The sequence below is a fragment of the Bubalus kerabau genome, chromosome 6, assembly GCF_029407905.1.
Source record: "Bubalus kerabau isolate K-KA32 ecotype Philippines breed swamp buffalo chromosome 6, PCC_UOA_SB_1v2, whole genome shotgun sequence".
Lineage (NCBI taxonomy): Eukaryota > Metazoa > Chordata > Mammalia > Artiodactyla > Bovidae > Bubalus > Bubalus kerabau.
In genome coordinates, this window is record NC_073629.1 from 30736034 (window position 1) to 30753744 (window position 17711).

Genomic DNA, 17711 nt, shown 5'->3' on the forward strand with positions numbered 1-17711 from the left:
GCTGGTAAAGAATCCACCTGCAATGCAGGAGACCTGAGTTCAGTCCCTGGGTTGGGAAGATCCCCTGGAGAAGGGAACGGCTATCCACTGCAGTATTCTGGCCTGGAGAATTCCATGGACTGTATAGACCATGGGTCACAAAGAACTGGATATGACTGAGCGACTTTCACTTTCACATATATGCTATATGTTTTCACTTACGCCTCATGAAAATTTTAAGGTAGATATTATTATTACTACTATTTTATAGGTAGGGAGCTGAGGTATAGAGAAGTGACTTGGCCAAGGTTATATCACTGGAAGTAGCAGACCTGGGATCTGAACCCAGTTAATCTGGCTCTAGAATCTGAACAATAAGCACTGTGCTAGAATACCTCTCTCTCTCCCCTTTTTTCCATTCATCCACCTATCTTCCTATCTTTCGCTGAATTTTTTCTCTTGTATAAAGGTATAAGAATACAAGCTTAGAAGACCATCTTTAATAAGAGCTCACTTTTCCTAAAACAGTCACATTTATTGTGTAAAAAAAAAAAAAAAAAAAAGATTTACTGAGCTCTGAGATTTCCTGAAGCTCTTAGGGGTAAGGCAGTGAATGAGAGTGCACCCAAAGGAACTAAAAGTCTCACAGGGATGATGAACATGGAGAAAGAAATTCAGACGTGAGAGCATTATGACTGAGCCACTGTGGGAATCTACAGCCTAGATCCTAAGTCTAGGGAATCCCCAAAGATGCCACTGAGGAACTGCACTGGAGCTGAAAACTGAAGGATAAATAGGAGACAACCAAATTTAAAAGAAGGAGGGGGGTGTTGGTAGAGTGAGCCGTACATGTGAAGGCATTTACTTGAGGTGGGAAAGAACACAGTGCTGACAGGAACTGAGAGAAATCCAGTATAGCTGGTTCTTAGAAAGCGAGGGAAAGTTCACACAAGCTGAGACAAGAGTTCCAAGGGCCAGCAGGTTGAGCAGAACCTTGTAACAACAACTTAAAAGAACTTCAACTAACTCAGGCATGACGCCTAGGCCCTTCATAATTGTTATCAGATAACAACTTGCAGATATATTCTTACTGGCCACATCTATATTTCATACTTGTGTCCAAATGCCACCATGTTATTTCTATTCTTTTATCTGTAAAAGCATATTCAAAGTTATAAACCTGGATGATCCTTACCAATATAACTGTTTAAGTATGCCACTCTCATTACAGGCAAGTGGAACCTAATGCATTTTTTAAATAATTTGTATAACTAAATTCTTATCCTGTCCCAAATTTGAAAGGCACTAGATCTTCTGGAGTCTCCTGAGCCACTTCAGTGTTTAAAACTGGCCAGTTTTCAGTACCCTTTTGAGTTAGAGTATGAAAAAACACAGACTGAAGAGATCAACTACTGAGATTCCACCTCAGTAGTTAGGGAAAGTCTCCCACTCACAGAAGGCACATTCTTTTTTTCCTCAGGCTTTTAAGATATTACTGACATATATGTAAGTTTAAGGTATACATGTGACCATCTGATGCATGTATATGGGCACTAAGTCGCTTCAGTCATGTCCGACTCTTTTCAACCCTATGGACTGTAGCTCACTAGGCTCCTCTGTCCATGGGATTCTCCAGGTGAGAATACTGGAGTGGGTTGCCATGACCTCCTCCAGGGGATCTTTCCAACCCAGGGATAGAACCCACATCTCTTACATCTTCTGCACTGGCAGGCAGGTTCTCTACCACTAGCACCACCTGGGAAACCTGATGCATGTATATATTGCTAGACAAGTACCATAACAAGGTTAGTTTGCAACCCCACTTTTTCACATACTTACCATTTAATGAATGTACAGTGATAATATTTAAGATAACAACTTTGACACATGTAATCTGGTATTACAGTCATCACGCTGTACATTAAAACCCCAGAACTTAGCCACCTTAGGGCTGTATGTTTGTACCCTTTGACCAACATCTCCCTATTTTCCCTGTATTCGGCCCCTGAAAACCACCATTCTGCTCTTTATTTCTATGAGAATATGAGTTTCTGTTTCTATCGCTACTACATTCTACATGTAAATGAGAAGATACAGTTTTGTTTTGCCTGCTGGAGGTCACATTCTTTGTCTGTGTTACAAGCTAGGGCAGGAGTACACATTAAAATGGGAATGTCCATTCTCCACTGGTTCCTGGAAGCAGTCCTCATGAACACATCGGTCAGAGTTCATCTACTGCCCTGGGTCCTACATCACTGCCAGTTTAAAGTCAAGTTTGTTGCTGCACACTTGATCCTTGCCCAGCACATCTGAGAAAAGTTTTCTTTTCTCCCTCCCTTCCTTTCCTTCCTTTCCTCCCTCCCTTGATTATTATTTTTAATGCATTTATCATCAGAAGAACTGGGAGCACAGCTAAAGAAAGAACTCTTTGGTTTAGGTGCTCTATATATCTGAAAAATCCCTGAACTACACCAAACTAAATATACTCATCCCTAGCTCCTCTGTCCATGGGGATTCTCCAGGCAAGAATACCGGCGTGGGCTGCCATGCCCTCCTCCAGGGGATCTTCCCAACCCAGGGATCGAATCCAGGTCTCCTGCATTGCAGGTGGATACTTCACCACCTGAGCCACCAGGGAAGCCCAAAAGTCAAACACTATTTACTACTTGTAGAATTCAACATTATACAGCATTGAAATTGCTTCATTGTATTCACAGTACGTATAAATAAAACCAATTATAATGCTGTATGCTTTTCTGAAAAAAGATTTTTTTTAGTGTTTTTGCTTAAATTTTTTGCTTAAGTAAACCAAGTCTTTCTGTGTAGAATGTATTTCCAAATAACAATCATTTCTCTAAAAAAATTCTGATGCATGGCCAGGGATCTGAGTTATAAATGAAAAGTTGGTGGCTCAGAGGAAAATGCTGTTGTGTCTATATTTCTTCTTACTTCTGAGGCATCTTGTCCTGCCCTTCTAACTTCCACACCCAACTCTTTCCCTCCTGGTTTCAGTTTTGTATCTACTCCACCTGGAGCCCCACAGAGTTGTGGACATATAAATACGGTTAGAGCAAAAGGCCTGCGGGTTGACCATCTGTTCACCTACTCTTTGAAGCCAACACCCGGACAGAACCCTGAGGTCCACATTAAGGAGCTCTTGTTTTCACCTCTCCTCCCTGCTGGTTCTTGCTGCAAACACTGGGGTACATGGTGGCCTCCCTCGCTGGATCTTAAGCTTGTGTGAAGCCAGGAACTATGCTTCGTTCATTTATGTATCTGTCCTCCAAGTCACCTAGCACAGCACTGAGTAAACATTCTTTAAACACTCCAAAATGATACTTTTTGAAAATTAAACCTTTTATTTTGTATTGGGAGTATGGCCAACTAACAATGCTGTGATAGTTTCAGGTGGACAGCTGAGGGACTCAGCCATACATATACATGTATCCATTCCTCCCTAAACTCCCCTCCCATCCAGGCTGCCACATAACATTGAGCAGAGTTCCCTGTGCTATACAGAAGGACCCTGTTGGTTATCCAACCAAAAAGACACTTGATAATGCGATTGCTATACTGATAAGAGTTTTAAACGGAATTCATCCGAGAAAAACATTTTTACTGTAATCCTCACAAAAATCCTTTCATTAAGCAGGACTATTAAAAGTAATGTCTTGATTATAACAATGTGGTCAAGTGCTCATAAGGTATTTTAAATGAAAAAAGCAGGGCACAAAACAGAACATTCAGTGTGACCCCCCAAATTGTAACGTATCTGAGAATATGCAATTTTTTTTTAATGTAAGGGTCATACATAAACTCATATGTATTAAACAGTTAGCAACACTTAAATATTATTGCAGGTATATTTATTGGGTGATTTTTTAAAACTTTTATCTTCATGGTTCTGAATTTTCAAATTTTCTACAATGAAAATCTACTACTACAATGAGAAAAACTTTTATTTTATTTTATTTTTTGGTTGTCAAATGATCCTGTATTTTTCTCTTTCCTTTGCAGTTCTTAACTAGCGGGGCACTCCACTGTGCCACTGTTGATACCATCTATGATGTGGTGAGGGTGGCGGCCATCAACATTGCAGCCCACAGACTGGGCGGTCCCCAGGATCTCTTTAATGGTTCCAGAAAGTTCTCTAGCTAGAGACCGATGCCACATCTGCCGGGCAATGTTGACGATCTCATCAAAAGTAATGTTTCCACTGTGCTTAATGTTTTTCTGCTTCTTTCTGTCCCTTGGTGGTTCCTTGAGGGCTTTGATGATCAGGGCAGAAGCAGAAGGTACCACCTCAATCTGGGCTTGTCTGTTCTGAATGGTCAGTTTCACTGTAATCCTCAGACCCTTCCAATCACCAGTTGCCTTGGCGATGTCATCACCGACCTTTTTTGGAGACAGACCCAGAGGGCCGATCTTGGGGGCCAGGGCAGACGTGGCACCAACTTCCCCACTGGTGCACCTCAGGTACACGACTTTTATCTCGTTGGGGTCGAACTTAGGCGGCATGGCGGAGGCGGCTGGTGTCGGATCAACCCAGATTTGGGACGACCGAAGAAAGTTGCACCTTTGCCTCCTCTGAGCCGAAAGCCGAAAGAAAGCAAGAAAAACTTTTAAAAACTAGGAACCATACTTTCAAAAATCTATGCCCTTCAAAGGTCATTTGTGGAAAAAGAAGCCTGACCTAGTGGAGCAGTATGACAAAAAACTTGAAAAGTTCTATGTAAAAGCTGATACTACTTGTGTAGGTTTTCCTTTAGTTCTTTATTTTTAATAAGTATTGATAGTATTTTCCCCATAGTAAGGTTAAATTCCAACCATTTATTTTTAAAATGCTCAACTGGCTATAGAATACTAAAATCGCTATTTGAAAAAAAAAAAATGAAAATCACATGCTATAAAAAACACAACAAAATTACCAAATTTTCCCTTTAAAAGTCATGTATCAGGAAGAGCACAGTAAGGTGAACCTTTCTAGCAGAAAGGAGTAGAAAAAATAAGAAATTATCAAAAGAGGGTCTTTTTCTCTTCAAAGCTTTTATTTGATGGGATCATGTAAATTTAGTACTTGAAGAAAAACAGTATTTCTCAAGTGCTATCCTGAGGCTATTCACAATTTTTTTCTTTGTGGCACTCACATCAGGAATCATTAGCAAACCTGTCATAATGCCAGATAACCAGTGCCTGGATGGCACACCAATATCTGAATCATAGTATTAATGCTTCATCCTTTTGACAAGAGGGTATAAAGCCATCTATTGTGCTCTGTCATTTTCCTGAAAACAGAATAACTGGGTTCAGTGGTCTTTGCAAATCAAAGTTATATGCTTCAGCAGAATGTCCAGGACTCGAGGTAGAAGATTTGTTACTGATGTTTCATTATAACAGCTAATAAAAAGACAGCTGAAAAGGAATACAGATGTGCTTGATTAGAAGTCTAATTGGGAAACAAAAAATGACTATTAGAGAACTCAGATCGTATTTTAAGATGCATCATTATGTAAACAATCTCAACCTCCAGGTTCAGGCAGTAGGCTGATAGAATTAACCACTATTAAAGAAAGAATTTACTAGCTTCTACTTAAATGATACTGTCAAAAGATCTCCAGTCTCCCATTTCCCTTTTAAAGGGTCTTAAAAAAAAAAAAAATCCTAAAGGAAATCAGTCCTGAATATTCACTGGAAGGACTGATGAGAAAGCTGAAACTCCAATACTTTGGTCACCTGATGTAAACAGCTGACTCACTGGAAAAGACCCTGATGCTGGGAAAGATTGAAGGCAGGAGGAGAAGGGGACGACAGAGGATGAAATGGTTGGATGGCATCATCAACTCAATGGACATGAGTCTGAGTAAGCTCCGGGAGTTGGTGACCAACAGGAAAGCCTGGTGCGCTACAATCCACGAGGTTGCAAAGAGTCAGATACGACTGAGTGACTGAACTGAACAAACAAAAGAACACCAAAAAAAATAAGGGGGGGGGTAGGGTGGGGAGGTGAAGGAGGAAGGATGGGAAGGGAGGAAGTAAGGGAAGGAGGGAATTCGTACCCCTAAACTAAACCAACAGCAAGAAAAGAATCTGTTTCAAAAGGCAATGGGAATTTCTATAAATTCCAGTATCAATTATTGAATACTATGAAACTACACAGTAAAAACCACAATCAAAGGTATTAAATGGCCTGATCAGATTGATAGTCGTGAATTTAGGTCTAAGAATTGAAAGGGAGTTGTCTGGGCAATATGACAACATAAATCATTTTTATAAAAGGCTCTCTAATACAGAACAAAACAAAGAGAAATAATAAAAAATAGAAGAAAAAAAATTACTCTTTGTCCACTGAAATATCAACTCCAAAGACTATAAAACATTTTGGATCACACTGAAAAAATGCCAGAAGCTGACACATAACACCCTAGCTTTTAAACTCAGCACATTTTGCAGACTCTTCTCAGTACAAAATGTTGATACATTGAATGTATATATTTATCTACAAAATAAGGGTATATGAACTGCTGTTCCTAATCCCTAGAAGCAGTAGATACAAGCATTCAGAGAGAAATAGAGACAAAACTCCCAAAATGTAGCTGTCCCTGGCACTAACTCCCTACCCCCAGGATATCAGAATTACTAAGTATTAATAGAGGGTAAATGTTTCCACGTCAAGGTGGAGAGTTCATATGCTAATGGGAACAGTAAGGGTTATCCAAGTAAACAGGAACAATAGTCAATAAAAAGCATTAATAGACTGACATGGTGAAAAGGTAACTTCTCTGTGTATAGAATAAACAGAGGAGGGAGCCAAGAATATCTATGAGGCATGCAGTTAAAATGTGAGGGCCATTGTCCAGGTCAGTATTCGTAGTGGAAAAGTAGATGGATTTGAGATTCACTGTACATGCCCATGGGGTCACGAAGAGTTGGACGTAACTGAGCGACTTCACTTTCACTTTCATGCATTGGAGAAGGAAATGGCAACCCACTCCAGTGTTCCTGCCTGGAGCATCCCAGGGATGGGGGACCATGGTGGGCTACTGTCTATGGGGTCACACAGAGTCGGACACAACTGAAGAGACTTAGCAGTAGCAGCAGCAGTACATGCCCATATATATGTAAAATTTTTCAATACCAAACACTATCCTTCTAGAAGAGGTTGTCATCTGATATTTGAGCCTTACAAAGTCTCAGATTACAGAATGATCTATGTTATTTTATTTTGAAAAATACAATGTACTGTCTGAAGAAAACATGTTAGCCTGAACCAACAAAACAGTTTAAGAGATAATCTAACACAATTGCTGGGGGTTAGGGGTGGGGGCGGGGGGAGCAAATAAAGTGAGAAGATTCAGTATTTTTTCTTGGGAGATTACTTCACAACTGCATGTGACAATGTCACTGTTAAGCAATCTTTCAATGACCAGGTTTTACTCGTTTGTTTTAAAGGCAGCAAGTGTCTATATTTTCTTTTTCTGGTCATGCCACACAGCTTGTAGGATCTTAGTTTCCCCACCAGGGATTGAACCTGTGCCTTTGACAGTGAAAGTGCGGAGACTTAACCACTGGACCACCAGGGAGCTCCCTAGTGAGGAGCTTTTAAAAGCTTTTTTAAAAAAGCAATTCAGTCCGTACTTAGGTTATGAGATCATGAACATACGCCAACATTTTGCTTGAATTGTACTTGTGGCTGGGACAGCATTATATACAGATTTAAAAACTACAATGTCTCAAGCAACTTAGATGGAAGAGAGGAGGAAGTGAACTAGGAAGTTGTTAGGTGACTCATTCCAGTGTTGACAAAATACTAAAGATGTAAGTTGAAGAATTTGAACAAAATTTTTACATGAAATAGTGGGAAAACAGTATTTCTAAATTTCATTTTAAATATATGTTAATTAAATTTTAGAGGTAGAAATCTGATTATATTCCTAAAAGCTTACATTCAGACTGCCTAATCAAAACAGTATGTGTTTTTCTAAGTGTCTTTTTAAAAAAACTGTGGGACAGCATAAACTTAACTACAGGACCTTCTCCTATCTGGATATTCATGATATTATAAATAGAATCTATTAGCCTTAGCAATATATTTGATAAGAAGATTCAGGGGGAAAGAGACAACAGTAAAGATCACATCAGACTTCTAACTTGAAAAACCAGGAAATTTAAGTTCCATTTAAAGAAAAGAAATAGAAAGGGGAAGAAACAGACTTTGAGAATTGAGGCAGGAAATCAGTATGATAACATCTCATGTTATTTGAGGTGGCAGTGAGACAGATACCATACGAAAATATTAATGGATCTGAATTTAGAGCTGTAAATTGGGAGTCTTTAATTCACAATAAAAATCTGGCCTTGGTAGAGATGTGGGGCAATATAAGTTGGAACAACTTTTCTGGAAGGCATTATGGCAATATCTATTAACATACACTTGCATGTCTTCTGACAGAAGAGTTCTACTGAAGTTACAGTCACACAAAAATGTAAAACAAAACAAAACAAAACATAATAGATGAATGTTTATCACAGCATTATTTATAAGGAATTTAAATGTCCAACTATAACTGGTGAGTAAATTATCAATGATAAAATACATCTTCAATTATTGAGGTATGTTTTAACATGTTGTTGAATAAAAAAAGGGTTTCCCTGGTGGCTTAGTTGGTAAAGAATCCGCCTGCTATATAGGAGACCCAGGTTCAATCTCTGGGTGGGGAAGATCCCCTAGAGAAGGAAACGGCAATGCACTCCAGTATTCTTGCCTGGAAGATCCAGAGGGAGATACAGAAGGGAACTTTCAGTGCAAGATGTCATTTAAGAAATTGGTACACTTTTCCTATATGTATTTATGCGACAATATGTTCTAAATATGTTCATCTCTGAGTGACAAGATGTTGAAGAATTTTACCCTCAACTTTGTAATATTCTATATTGTTTGAGAGATTTAAGATGGCAACAACAGCATACCATATTTTTAGCAGTCTAGAAAGCATTTTTCTCTTTTTTTCATTAAGAGTTGGAGCACAATATAACCTTGGAGGTAAATAATAAAAACAGGAAAAGACGACCACCCTGGCTGAACTGGATTTCCACTACCCCAAGCTTGAAACCAAACAATTAGGCTAGAGAAGTCAGTCCTGCTTGACCTAAGCCTGTAATTTGATTACTGAAATCAGTAGTGACTCGTGTTTAACAGGTCACTCCCAAACCTAGTTGCTAAACCCTGATCCAGGGATCAAGTACTATAATGTGATTTAGGACAAGTTACTGTAAGACAAAATTAAAAGACATTTGCTCCTTGAAAGAAAAGCTATGACAAACTTAGACAACGTATTAAAAAGTAGAGACATCACTTTGCCAACAAACGTCCATCTAGTCAAAGCTACAGTTTTTCAAGTAGTCATGTATAGATGTGAGAGCTGGACCATAAAGAAGGCTGAGCACCAAAGAACTGATATTTTCAAACTGTAGAGCTGGAGAAGACTCTTGAGAGTCCCCTGGACTGCAAGGAGATCAAACCAGTTAATCCTAAAGGAAATCAACCTTGAATATTCACTGGAAGGACTGATGTTGAAGCTGAAGCTCCAATACTTTGACCACCTGATGTGAGGAGCCAACTCACTGGAAAAGACCCTGATGCTGGAAAAGATTGAAGGCGGAAGAAGGGGACGGCAGAGGATGAGATGGTTAGATAACATCACTGACTCAATGGACATGAGTTTGAGCAAACTCTGGGAGATACTGAAGGACAAGGAAGCCTGATGAGCTGCAGTTTGTAGGGTCGAAAAGAGTCAGACGCAACTGAACGACTGAACAACTGTAAGGCCACATCTTCAGGATTAGTAAGTTATGGACATGAAAACACTGATTGGAGAAAAACAATTTTTGATAGCTTGACTCTACTGAAAATATTTTCCCATGAAAAAGAAAAAAAGAAGAGAAAGATTATATGATAGAGCTCAGCCTCTCCCTTAAAGTAAACAAAACCAAAAGACAGGAGGGTAATAAAACAAAACGCCAGGCACTATGCTAGTGTTGAAGCTATAAAAATCATAATATAGTACCTGCCCTGGTGTTGAGGTGTCACAGACAAGTATAAACAACTACTAAAACCAGTGAAAAAGCATGTACAAGGTACATGAGAGCATGTAGCTAAAAAGAAAATAAATAACTATGTTTAGTGGGGAAAACCAGTTAATCTAGGCTGGAAGTATGGATGGGAGGACAGGATTGGGACTGTCACGGGCATTTCAGGTAAGGGGAAGAGCACAGTGGCGGGGCAGTGGTGGATTATAAGACTAGAGAGATGCAGGAGCTCAGGTAACAGAAGGCTTTGCTTATGTCACTAAAGGGTTATAACATAACTCTGTAGTGAAGAAGTTACTAAGATTTGTATTACCAGGAGAATGACACAGCCGAGCTTCCCTGGCAGCTCAGCTGGTAAGGGATTTGTCTGCAATTCAGGAGATCCCAGTTCGATTCCTGGGTCAGGAAGATACACTGGAGAAGGGACAGGCTACCACTCCAGTGTTCTTGGGCTTCCCTGGTGGCTCAGCTGGTAAAGAACCCACCCGCAATGTGGGAGACACGGGTTTGATTCCTGAGTTGGGAAGATCCCCTGGAGAAGGGAACGGCTACCCACTCCAGTATTCTGGCCTGGAGAATTCCATGGACTCTATAGTCCATGGGGTTGCAAAGAGAGGGACACGACTGAGCACCTTTCACTTGACACAGCCAGACTTGTGTTTCAGATGGCTAATTCTGGCAACACTGTGGCCTATGGAGACAAGGAGAACAACTGGAGGGCACCAAGACCAGCACAGAATAAATTTAGCCACGAACCCATTAATACTGGCAGTAGAAGCAGTATTAGAAGAATCAATGCAGCAGAAAATTGGGTTGGTGAAATAGGAGGCAACTCAAGAAACATAAACTGAAAATAATAATTTAACCAAAGAAGTGAATGCTCACAGATTTGCAGAGTGCTCTAATTTAAACTTAAATGACAGGAATCCTTGAAGGAAAAAGGAGAATGAAATAAATAATAAATAAACAAATAGCACAGCTGAAGGAAAGTGAAAAATTTTTAAGGAGAGAAGTTAGAAATTGAAAGGTTTACCATGTCTCAAAAAGAAGAAAAAGAAAGAAAAACAACAGCAACATAAAAATACAAATTTAAATTCTTTAGGTATTTCCTTAAATTTCTCAAAAGAAGACCAGATATTATTTAAAGAGTCAAAATCAAGAGAGTTTAAGATGATAACTCCATGGTAAAAAAACATGATATAATACCCATGCTCCATTTGCTTGGCAACAAAAAGTCTTTCAGACTTGTGGTGGCAGTGGCGGTTTAAAAAAAAGAAAGAAGTGGGGTTTTTTCCATTTAACTACCTTTTCTTCAGCAAGCAATGAATGATCCAGAGCTCTATGACTGAAGCTTTAAAAAGTACTGTACTTTAAAGCTGCTATATGCAGAATACTATATAATACTGTTACTGTGATAAAAATAAACAGATGACACATGAGAGAGAAATGATACACAGGCAAGGTAACAAGACCAGCAGATAACGGGAAGCAAGCACAATCTAAGCTACCCTGTTTTTCATGGTGGAAAGTCAGAAACGAATGCTTCACAAAGAAATATAAATTAATCACAATTAGGTTGGAAAAAGTTTGTGGTAAGTTCAAGACTAACATCAATTCTTTGAAGCACCTCAAAAACATACACCTTCATATATTATATGATTGTATCACCTACTCACATTATGAGGCACTTCTAAAATACACAGAATTAAACTCTCAAGAAATAACATGATTCATTTGTACCTTAACCTCAGTAAACTTCACATAATTCTTTATTAAATATTAAAAATAAAATTCAAAACCACAGAGCACTTTTGCTGCTATTGAAGAAAACTATTCTATTTAAAAGAAGGACCAGTAGATGACAAAAAGTACCATTAAAAAGTATTCTTAGTTATCAAGGGTTTTTGAAGAGTCAGATGTAAGGATTTTAGACAAGATCTTAAAAAAATAAGATGAATTGGCAAAAAATTAAATATTTGCTAGTGATAAGATCATGGGTTACTATGCCTTGGCTTAAATTTTGTCTTAAATGTTGTTACAATTTTTACAACTCAAAATAAAACAAAACTAGATAACTCTCAACACAAAAACATAGGTATATCTTACTTATAATTATAAATACAAGGATATACACATTAATACTGATGAAAGGGAGTTTGCAGACATGGAAATAAAGTTTAATGTTCATTTCTGTTTCTGGGCTGCTATGTACATTTATAATACAAAAATTTTATGAAAAACTGACATACAAAATGATTCACAGTTGACTCTACAAAAATGAAATACATATTTTTTCTTACAAAGTACGAAAATCTTTAAGCAGTAAGGCTACATTTATGTGATAATAATTTTAATCAAATTACCTAGTCGATTCAGTGAAGAACCAATTTAACTGATTTCATTTGTTAAATTAATGATTACTAATTGTCTGAGTTATAATTATGTGTCTGTCATTGAACAATAACAACTCTTACTTTATAGCAGAGGTTTTAAAAAAAAATGCTATAAGGACAGAATTGTACCTTCAAAGAAATTTTATGTTTTTAAATGTACAAAAACAGGTAAGACTGCTGAGTCCAGTTTGAAAAACACTGCTTCACCAGTCAGAGGTTTACCAGGTTAATATGCAGGAGGTTGTTTTAGTACCTCAATATAGCTGCAATCCTCATCAGTCACCTTAAAGGGGGAAACAGAGATTTCTGTTAATATCATGTTATGTATTATAAGGCTTCCCAAAAGTATAGTCAGTTTAGTCAGTGATAGTATCCTGCTTTCTTTTTTTCTTCCAATACACATTTGTTAAAATGTACTTAATTTTTTATATAACGAAAAGAGAGGAGGAAAAACCACTAGAAAAGAAAAAGGCAAAAATTAATGACTAGACAGTTCAAAGAAATGCAATGACTTGTAAACACAGAAAAAGATATTCAACTTCACTCACGATAACTTCAACTTCACTAATATGATAAACACTAATCAAAACAACACAGATACCACGTCTCACCCATCAACTGATAAAACAAATCAACAGCGTTGGTGAGGCTGTGGAGAAAAAGCACTAGTATAAAGCGTGGATGGGTGCAGTGGCACACCAAGAGGGGGTGATGGACACAGACCGTGTCCAGTGCCAGAATAAGGAGGTACACTGTCCACAGAGAATTTATAAACTTGATCTGCTCCTTACCATCATGTGACGGCAATTTTTCTAAATGTCAACAATAAAATGCTCTCTGAAAAAAATTTTTAGTTTTTCCAAATTTTAAATAATTGTTGTGGTTGTTGTTGAGCTTTAATAACATGTATGTAAGTTTCAAATTCAACATTTTTATTATTTATTTTTCAAACACTGAACTACACATGAAGTTAATTTGAAGAACTCCCAGTTGGGCCTCTGATATACATGGATTCAGTTCTACACATTCATTTCAGAAGTTAAATCTGGAATGTTCTCAAATGGTCCAAACTCCATTCGAGCACAGTTTGTCTCTGCTGCTGCTGCTGCTAAGTCGCTTCAGTCGTGCACAACTCTGTGCGACCCCATAGACGGCAGCCCACCAGGCTCCCCCGTCCCTGGGATTCTCCAGGCAAGAACACTGGAGTGGCTTGCCATTTCCTTCTCTAGCCCCTGTGTTATATTACCTACTCCTGCATTTAAACAATAGATTCCAAATAAACAATGACTGCTGTAATCTATTTCTCTTTTCTAGGTTATCTTTTTCCCTGGTGGGAGGTTTTAGTTGAGTTAATCAGACACAAAAATACTTGCAGACAGCCGGAATTAGCCTTGAACAATGACTAGTAAAGCACAAAGCTTTAAAAAGTTATTTAAAGAATAGTGCATGGAAACAGTGGTTAAGGTCATTAACTATACAACAATAAAACATAGGAAATGGACACTTAGAAAAAGAATCAAATTTTGAAGGATGCTAGGAGAGAGACCAAAAGATGTTGCTCTTAGATTACTAGAAGAAACCAAAAGGGCAATGCTTATTTGAATGTCTGGTTATTAATTAGTGGATCAAACAGTGTCCATGTTCACTATCATTCCACCATCTTCTCTTGATTTTGTTGAAAAACTTCAGGAGTTTTTTTTTTTTTTTTCCTTTTAACTAAATGCAATAAAAATTCAAGATGAATTTTCTGGTGGAGATATGTTAGCAAACATTTTCTATAATGTACTCTATTTTAAAATTTACTTTTACTAGTGTGATTGTCTACTGAAATGTTCAATAAAAGGAAATATTTACTGTATAGATTTTGTTTCACTATGGTATTTTATTTCATGGTCATTTCTGAAAATAACTTTATAATATAGAAGAGAGAAATATTAAATAACTACCTGCTCTATGCTCAAATACACTAAATATGTCCCTGTAGGATATAAAATGATACAACCAGCATAGAAGAAAAAATGGGGAAAGTTAGAGTTACAGCTATATAATAACAAACATAAACAGCAGGAGGCTAAATAAGAAATTAAAAAATAGTTACTTTTGATGGAGGAGGTGAAAGGACTGAGGCAAGGGGAAGATGTAGAAAATCGAAACAAAAGTATACTTGTTAGTATAGCTTGATTTCTGAACTAGACAAATGCTTTATACATTCAAGAGAATAAAACTAAATTTAAAAATCTAAGTTAGCAAACCTTACACTGAAAACAAATGGAAATAAATGAACTTAATTGCATATCAAACTGGTAATATAACCATATGAAGACAAAAATAATATTTCAAGTCACTTTTGAACATAGTACTTTGACTTGCATTCTTACTGGCATATATTCTAAAAATATTAAAAATTGCAAAGAAATCTTCAGTTCAGTTCAGTTCAGTCGCTCAGTCGTGTCCGACTCTTTGCGACCCCATGAATCGCAGCACGCCAGGCCTCCCTGTCCATCACCAACTCCCAGAGTTCACTCAGGCTCACGTCCATTGAGTCAGTGATGCCATCCACCCATCTCATCCTCTGTCGTCCCCTTCTCCTCCTGCCCCCAATCCCCTTACACTTCACATAATGATTACAATATTAATTTTTGTAATTTTGAGCCTATTTTATTTGCACTATCGGATAAAACAAATAGGTAATTATGTAAATATTATTTCAAACAAAGATGTTCAATGAAAGACAAAAGATACAAGTAATGAACATCTCTAATGTTCATATCGTGCTTTCTAAATACTCTTCTCCATTAAAAGGAACCAAAGCTTCCTGGAGAAATGACTGGTTCTAGATCTGAAGCAGGGATAATATAAGTGAGTCTACTAGGTCATTATGTTTTTCTAGAAAGGGAAAAACTAATGAAGGGCAGTCAAAAGGACACTAGAGCCAACTCTGAGAGGCTCTCGCCAGACATCTGAGAGAATTTAAGTCTTAAAAAGAATAACAGTTATAACTGACAACAAATTGAATAATTAAAAATCCATGAGTCCATAATAATACTCTAAAAACAGAGAAAAAAAGCATTTCATCTGTAATCAGCAGAGGGTACTACAGCACCAAACTTCCTGTTCTCAAAACTTCTCATTAAAAGTAAACAAGCATTTATTCTGCCTTTTGAGGAAAGAACTGCTGTTCATCCCCAGTGGAAGAGGAAAAGTTCTTTACCTAAGAACGCCAGCTAACAGATGTAGAAGGAATGATAGAACTATCAGTGAAATAATTACCTTCCAGATTACTTCCTAATTTCAAAGGGGAAAATTATATTATTACACAGAAAAGATCAAACTTGGTATTAACAGTGTGATGATCTGACATCCTCCTGAGGTAACACAATATGAAATATATATCACCTATGACATATCCTTGCCCAAATTTTTCATCTAATTACACCAAGCCTTTAAACTGAGTTTCCTGTTTACAGGAATTACAAAGGATAGAGGAACAAGATAAATGATGCTCTGAGGAAACAATCAGACAAATACAGAGTTTAGAACACTCTGGTTTCTTAAAAAGTAAATGTTCCTCTCCAAAAAAAAAAAAAAAAAGCTCTGGAAAAAGAGACTAAAGAGGCATAACACCCAAAGGCAACACATGAACCTTGATTGGATTCTTTTAAGGAAGGAAAAAAATCTATAAAACATTAAGATAATCAGCAAATGTCAATATGGCCTGAACAGTAAGTGATACTAACAAATTATTGTTAATTTTCTTGCATGTGATAATGGTATTGAAAGGTATAATATTATAAGGTATAATAGGAAATACATGCTAAATATCTTAGGAATGAAGTATCATAAAGTTTGTAATTTACTTTGAAATGATTTGACTAAACACACATACTCAAAGGTGAGTATGGAAGTATGGTAATAGTAACATTACCTAGGTATTCACTGGCCACTTTCTTTTAAGTTTTTTGTAGGTTTGAAAATTTTCATAACCAGAAATTGAAAAAACAGAGAATTCTTGTCAACACAGTATTTATTAACTAATCCAAGCAATATGTACTTCAATAGGGCACATTATTCACAAAAAGACATAAGAACTCATTCTATGTTCTCTGCCATTCTGCCAATCAGGAAACAATCTTATATCTTTTACAGAAGCAAAACAGCAGTCAGAAACATCTTCCCTACCTTAGTAAATTGACTTCTTTACAATTCTAGATTTTCTCAACAGAGGAAGAATTTTCTTCTACCTGACTGCCACTTCATCTTAGCTCAAAGTCCTCTGAAACCCAAGTTAATGTAAATGAAGTTGTACTGAATGCTGAAAACTTTCTAAACCCTCCACTTGGCACCCAGCATTATACCCTGGCTTATGACCTAAATCATACATTCTTAAAGACAGCACAGCCTTTTAGGCTCCTCCCTCCCTACTTTGCATGCTCTTCACTGGTCTCATCTACTCTTACAACTTTTGTAATGATCACTGGCTGCTGCTGCTGCTCACCTATATTCTCACAATTCCCCAAAGGATATTCGAACTCATACCTTTTCTCCGTACTTCCATACTTTTCTGCCTACTGAATGTTTTCACCAAGGTGTTCCCAAAGTTCCTCAGAAACAGCAAGCCTAAATGAGAAGTCATCATCCCTCCTCCCCAATAAAAAAAATCTACCATAATTTGTCTCAGAAGCCAAATTAGAAACCTAGGCATCAATCCTGGTTCTTCTCACACCTCAATGAGATATCAAATTAATAATAATAATGCTAAAAAATTGTAATGATAATTATTACAGTACCTAACAGCTACATAGTACTAACCATGTACTTGGAACAGTTCTACACTCTGTACATAAATTAATTAATTTAATCCTCACACAATACTATGAGATAAGTATTGTGTTTCTTCTCATTTTACAATGAGTAAATGAGATTCAGAGAAGTTTTGCAATTTGCCAAACTCTACAAAGAACGGCAACCCACTCCAGTGTTCTTGCCTGGAGAATCCCAGGGACGGGGGAGCCTGGTGGGCTGCCGTCTATGGGGTCGCACAGAGTCGGGGACATGACTGAAGTGACTTAGCAGCAGCAGCAGCAGCAGCAGCAAGTGGTAGAGTTAGGATCTGAACCTGGGTGTTTGGGCTCTAGAGTCTGTTTTCTTTAACTAATACACTATACCTCCCCCTCAAATTACCAAATAGTATTTGATTTCATCTTCTGAATATTTCTCCAACTCATTCAATTCTCTCCACTTAAACAACCACTA

The 17711-nt window shown here is 37.5% G+C and overlaps 2 protein-coding genes across 6 annotated transcripts in view; both read right to left on the reverse strand.

Annotated features, from left to right (window-relative positions):
* The window catches only part of MAGI3 (membrane associated guanylate kinase, WW and PDZ domain containing 3), a 261069-nt gene that overhangs the window by 119155 nt on the left and 124203 nt on the right, over positions 1-17711 (reverse strand). The gene's annotated exons all lie outside the window — the stretch shown is intronic.
* Positions 3831-4521, reverse strand: LOC129654932 (60S ribosomal protein L12-like). Its single transcript, XM_055584703.1, has one exon. It carries the CDS (start codon positions 4495-4497, stop codon positions 4000-4002), a length of 498 nt encoding a protein of 165 aa, XP_055440678.1. The 5' UTR covers positions 4498-4521; the 3' UTR covers positions 3831-3999.

Excerpts from the sequence above, each read along its gene's own strand:
- LOC129654932 (XM_055584703.1), bottom strand. The coding sequence starts at position 4,497 with ATGCCGCCTAAGTTCGACCCCAACGAGATAAAAGTCGTGTACCTGAGG.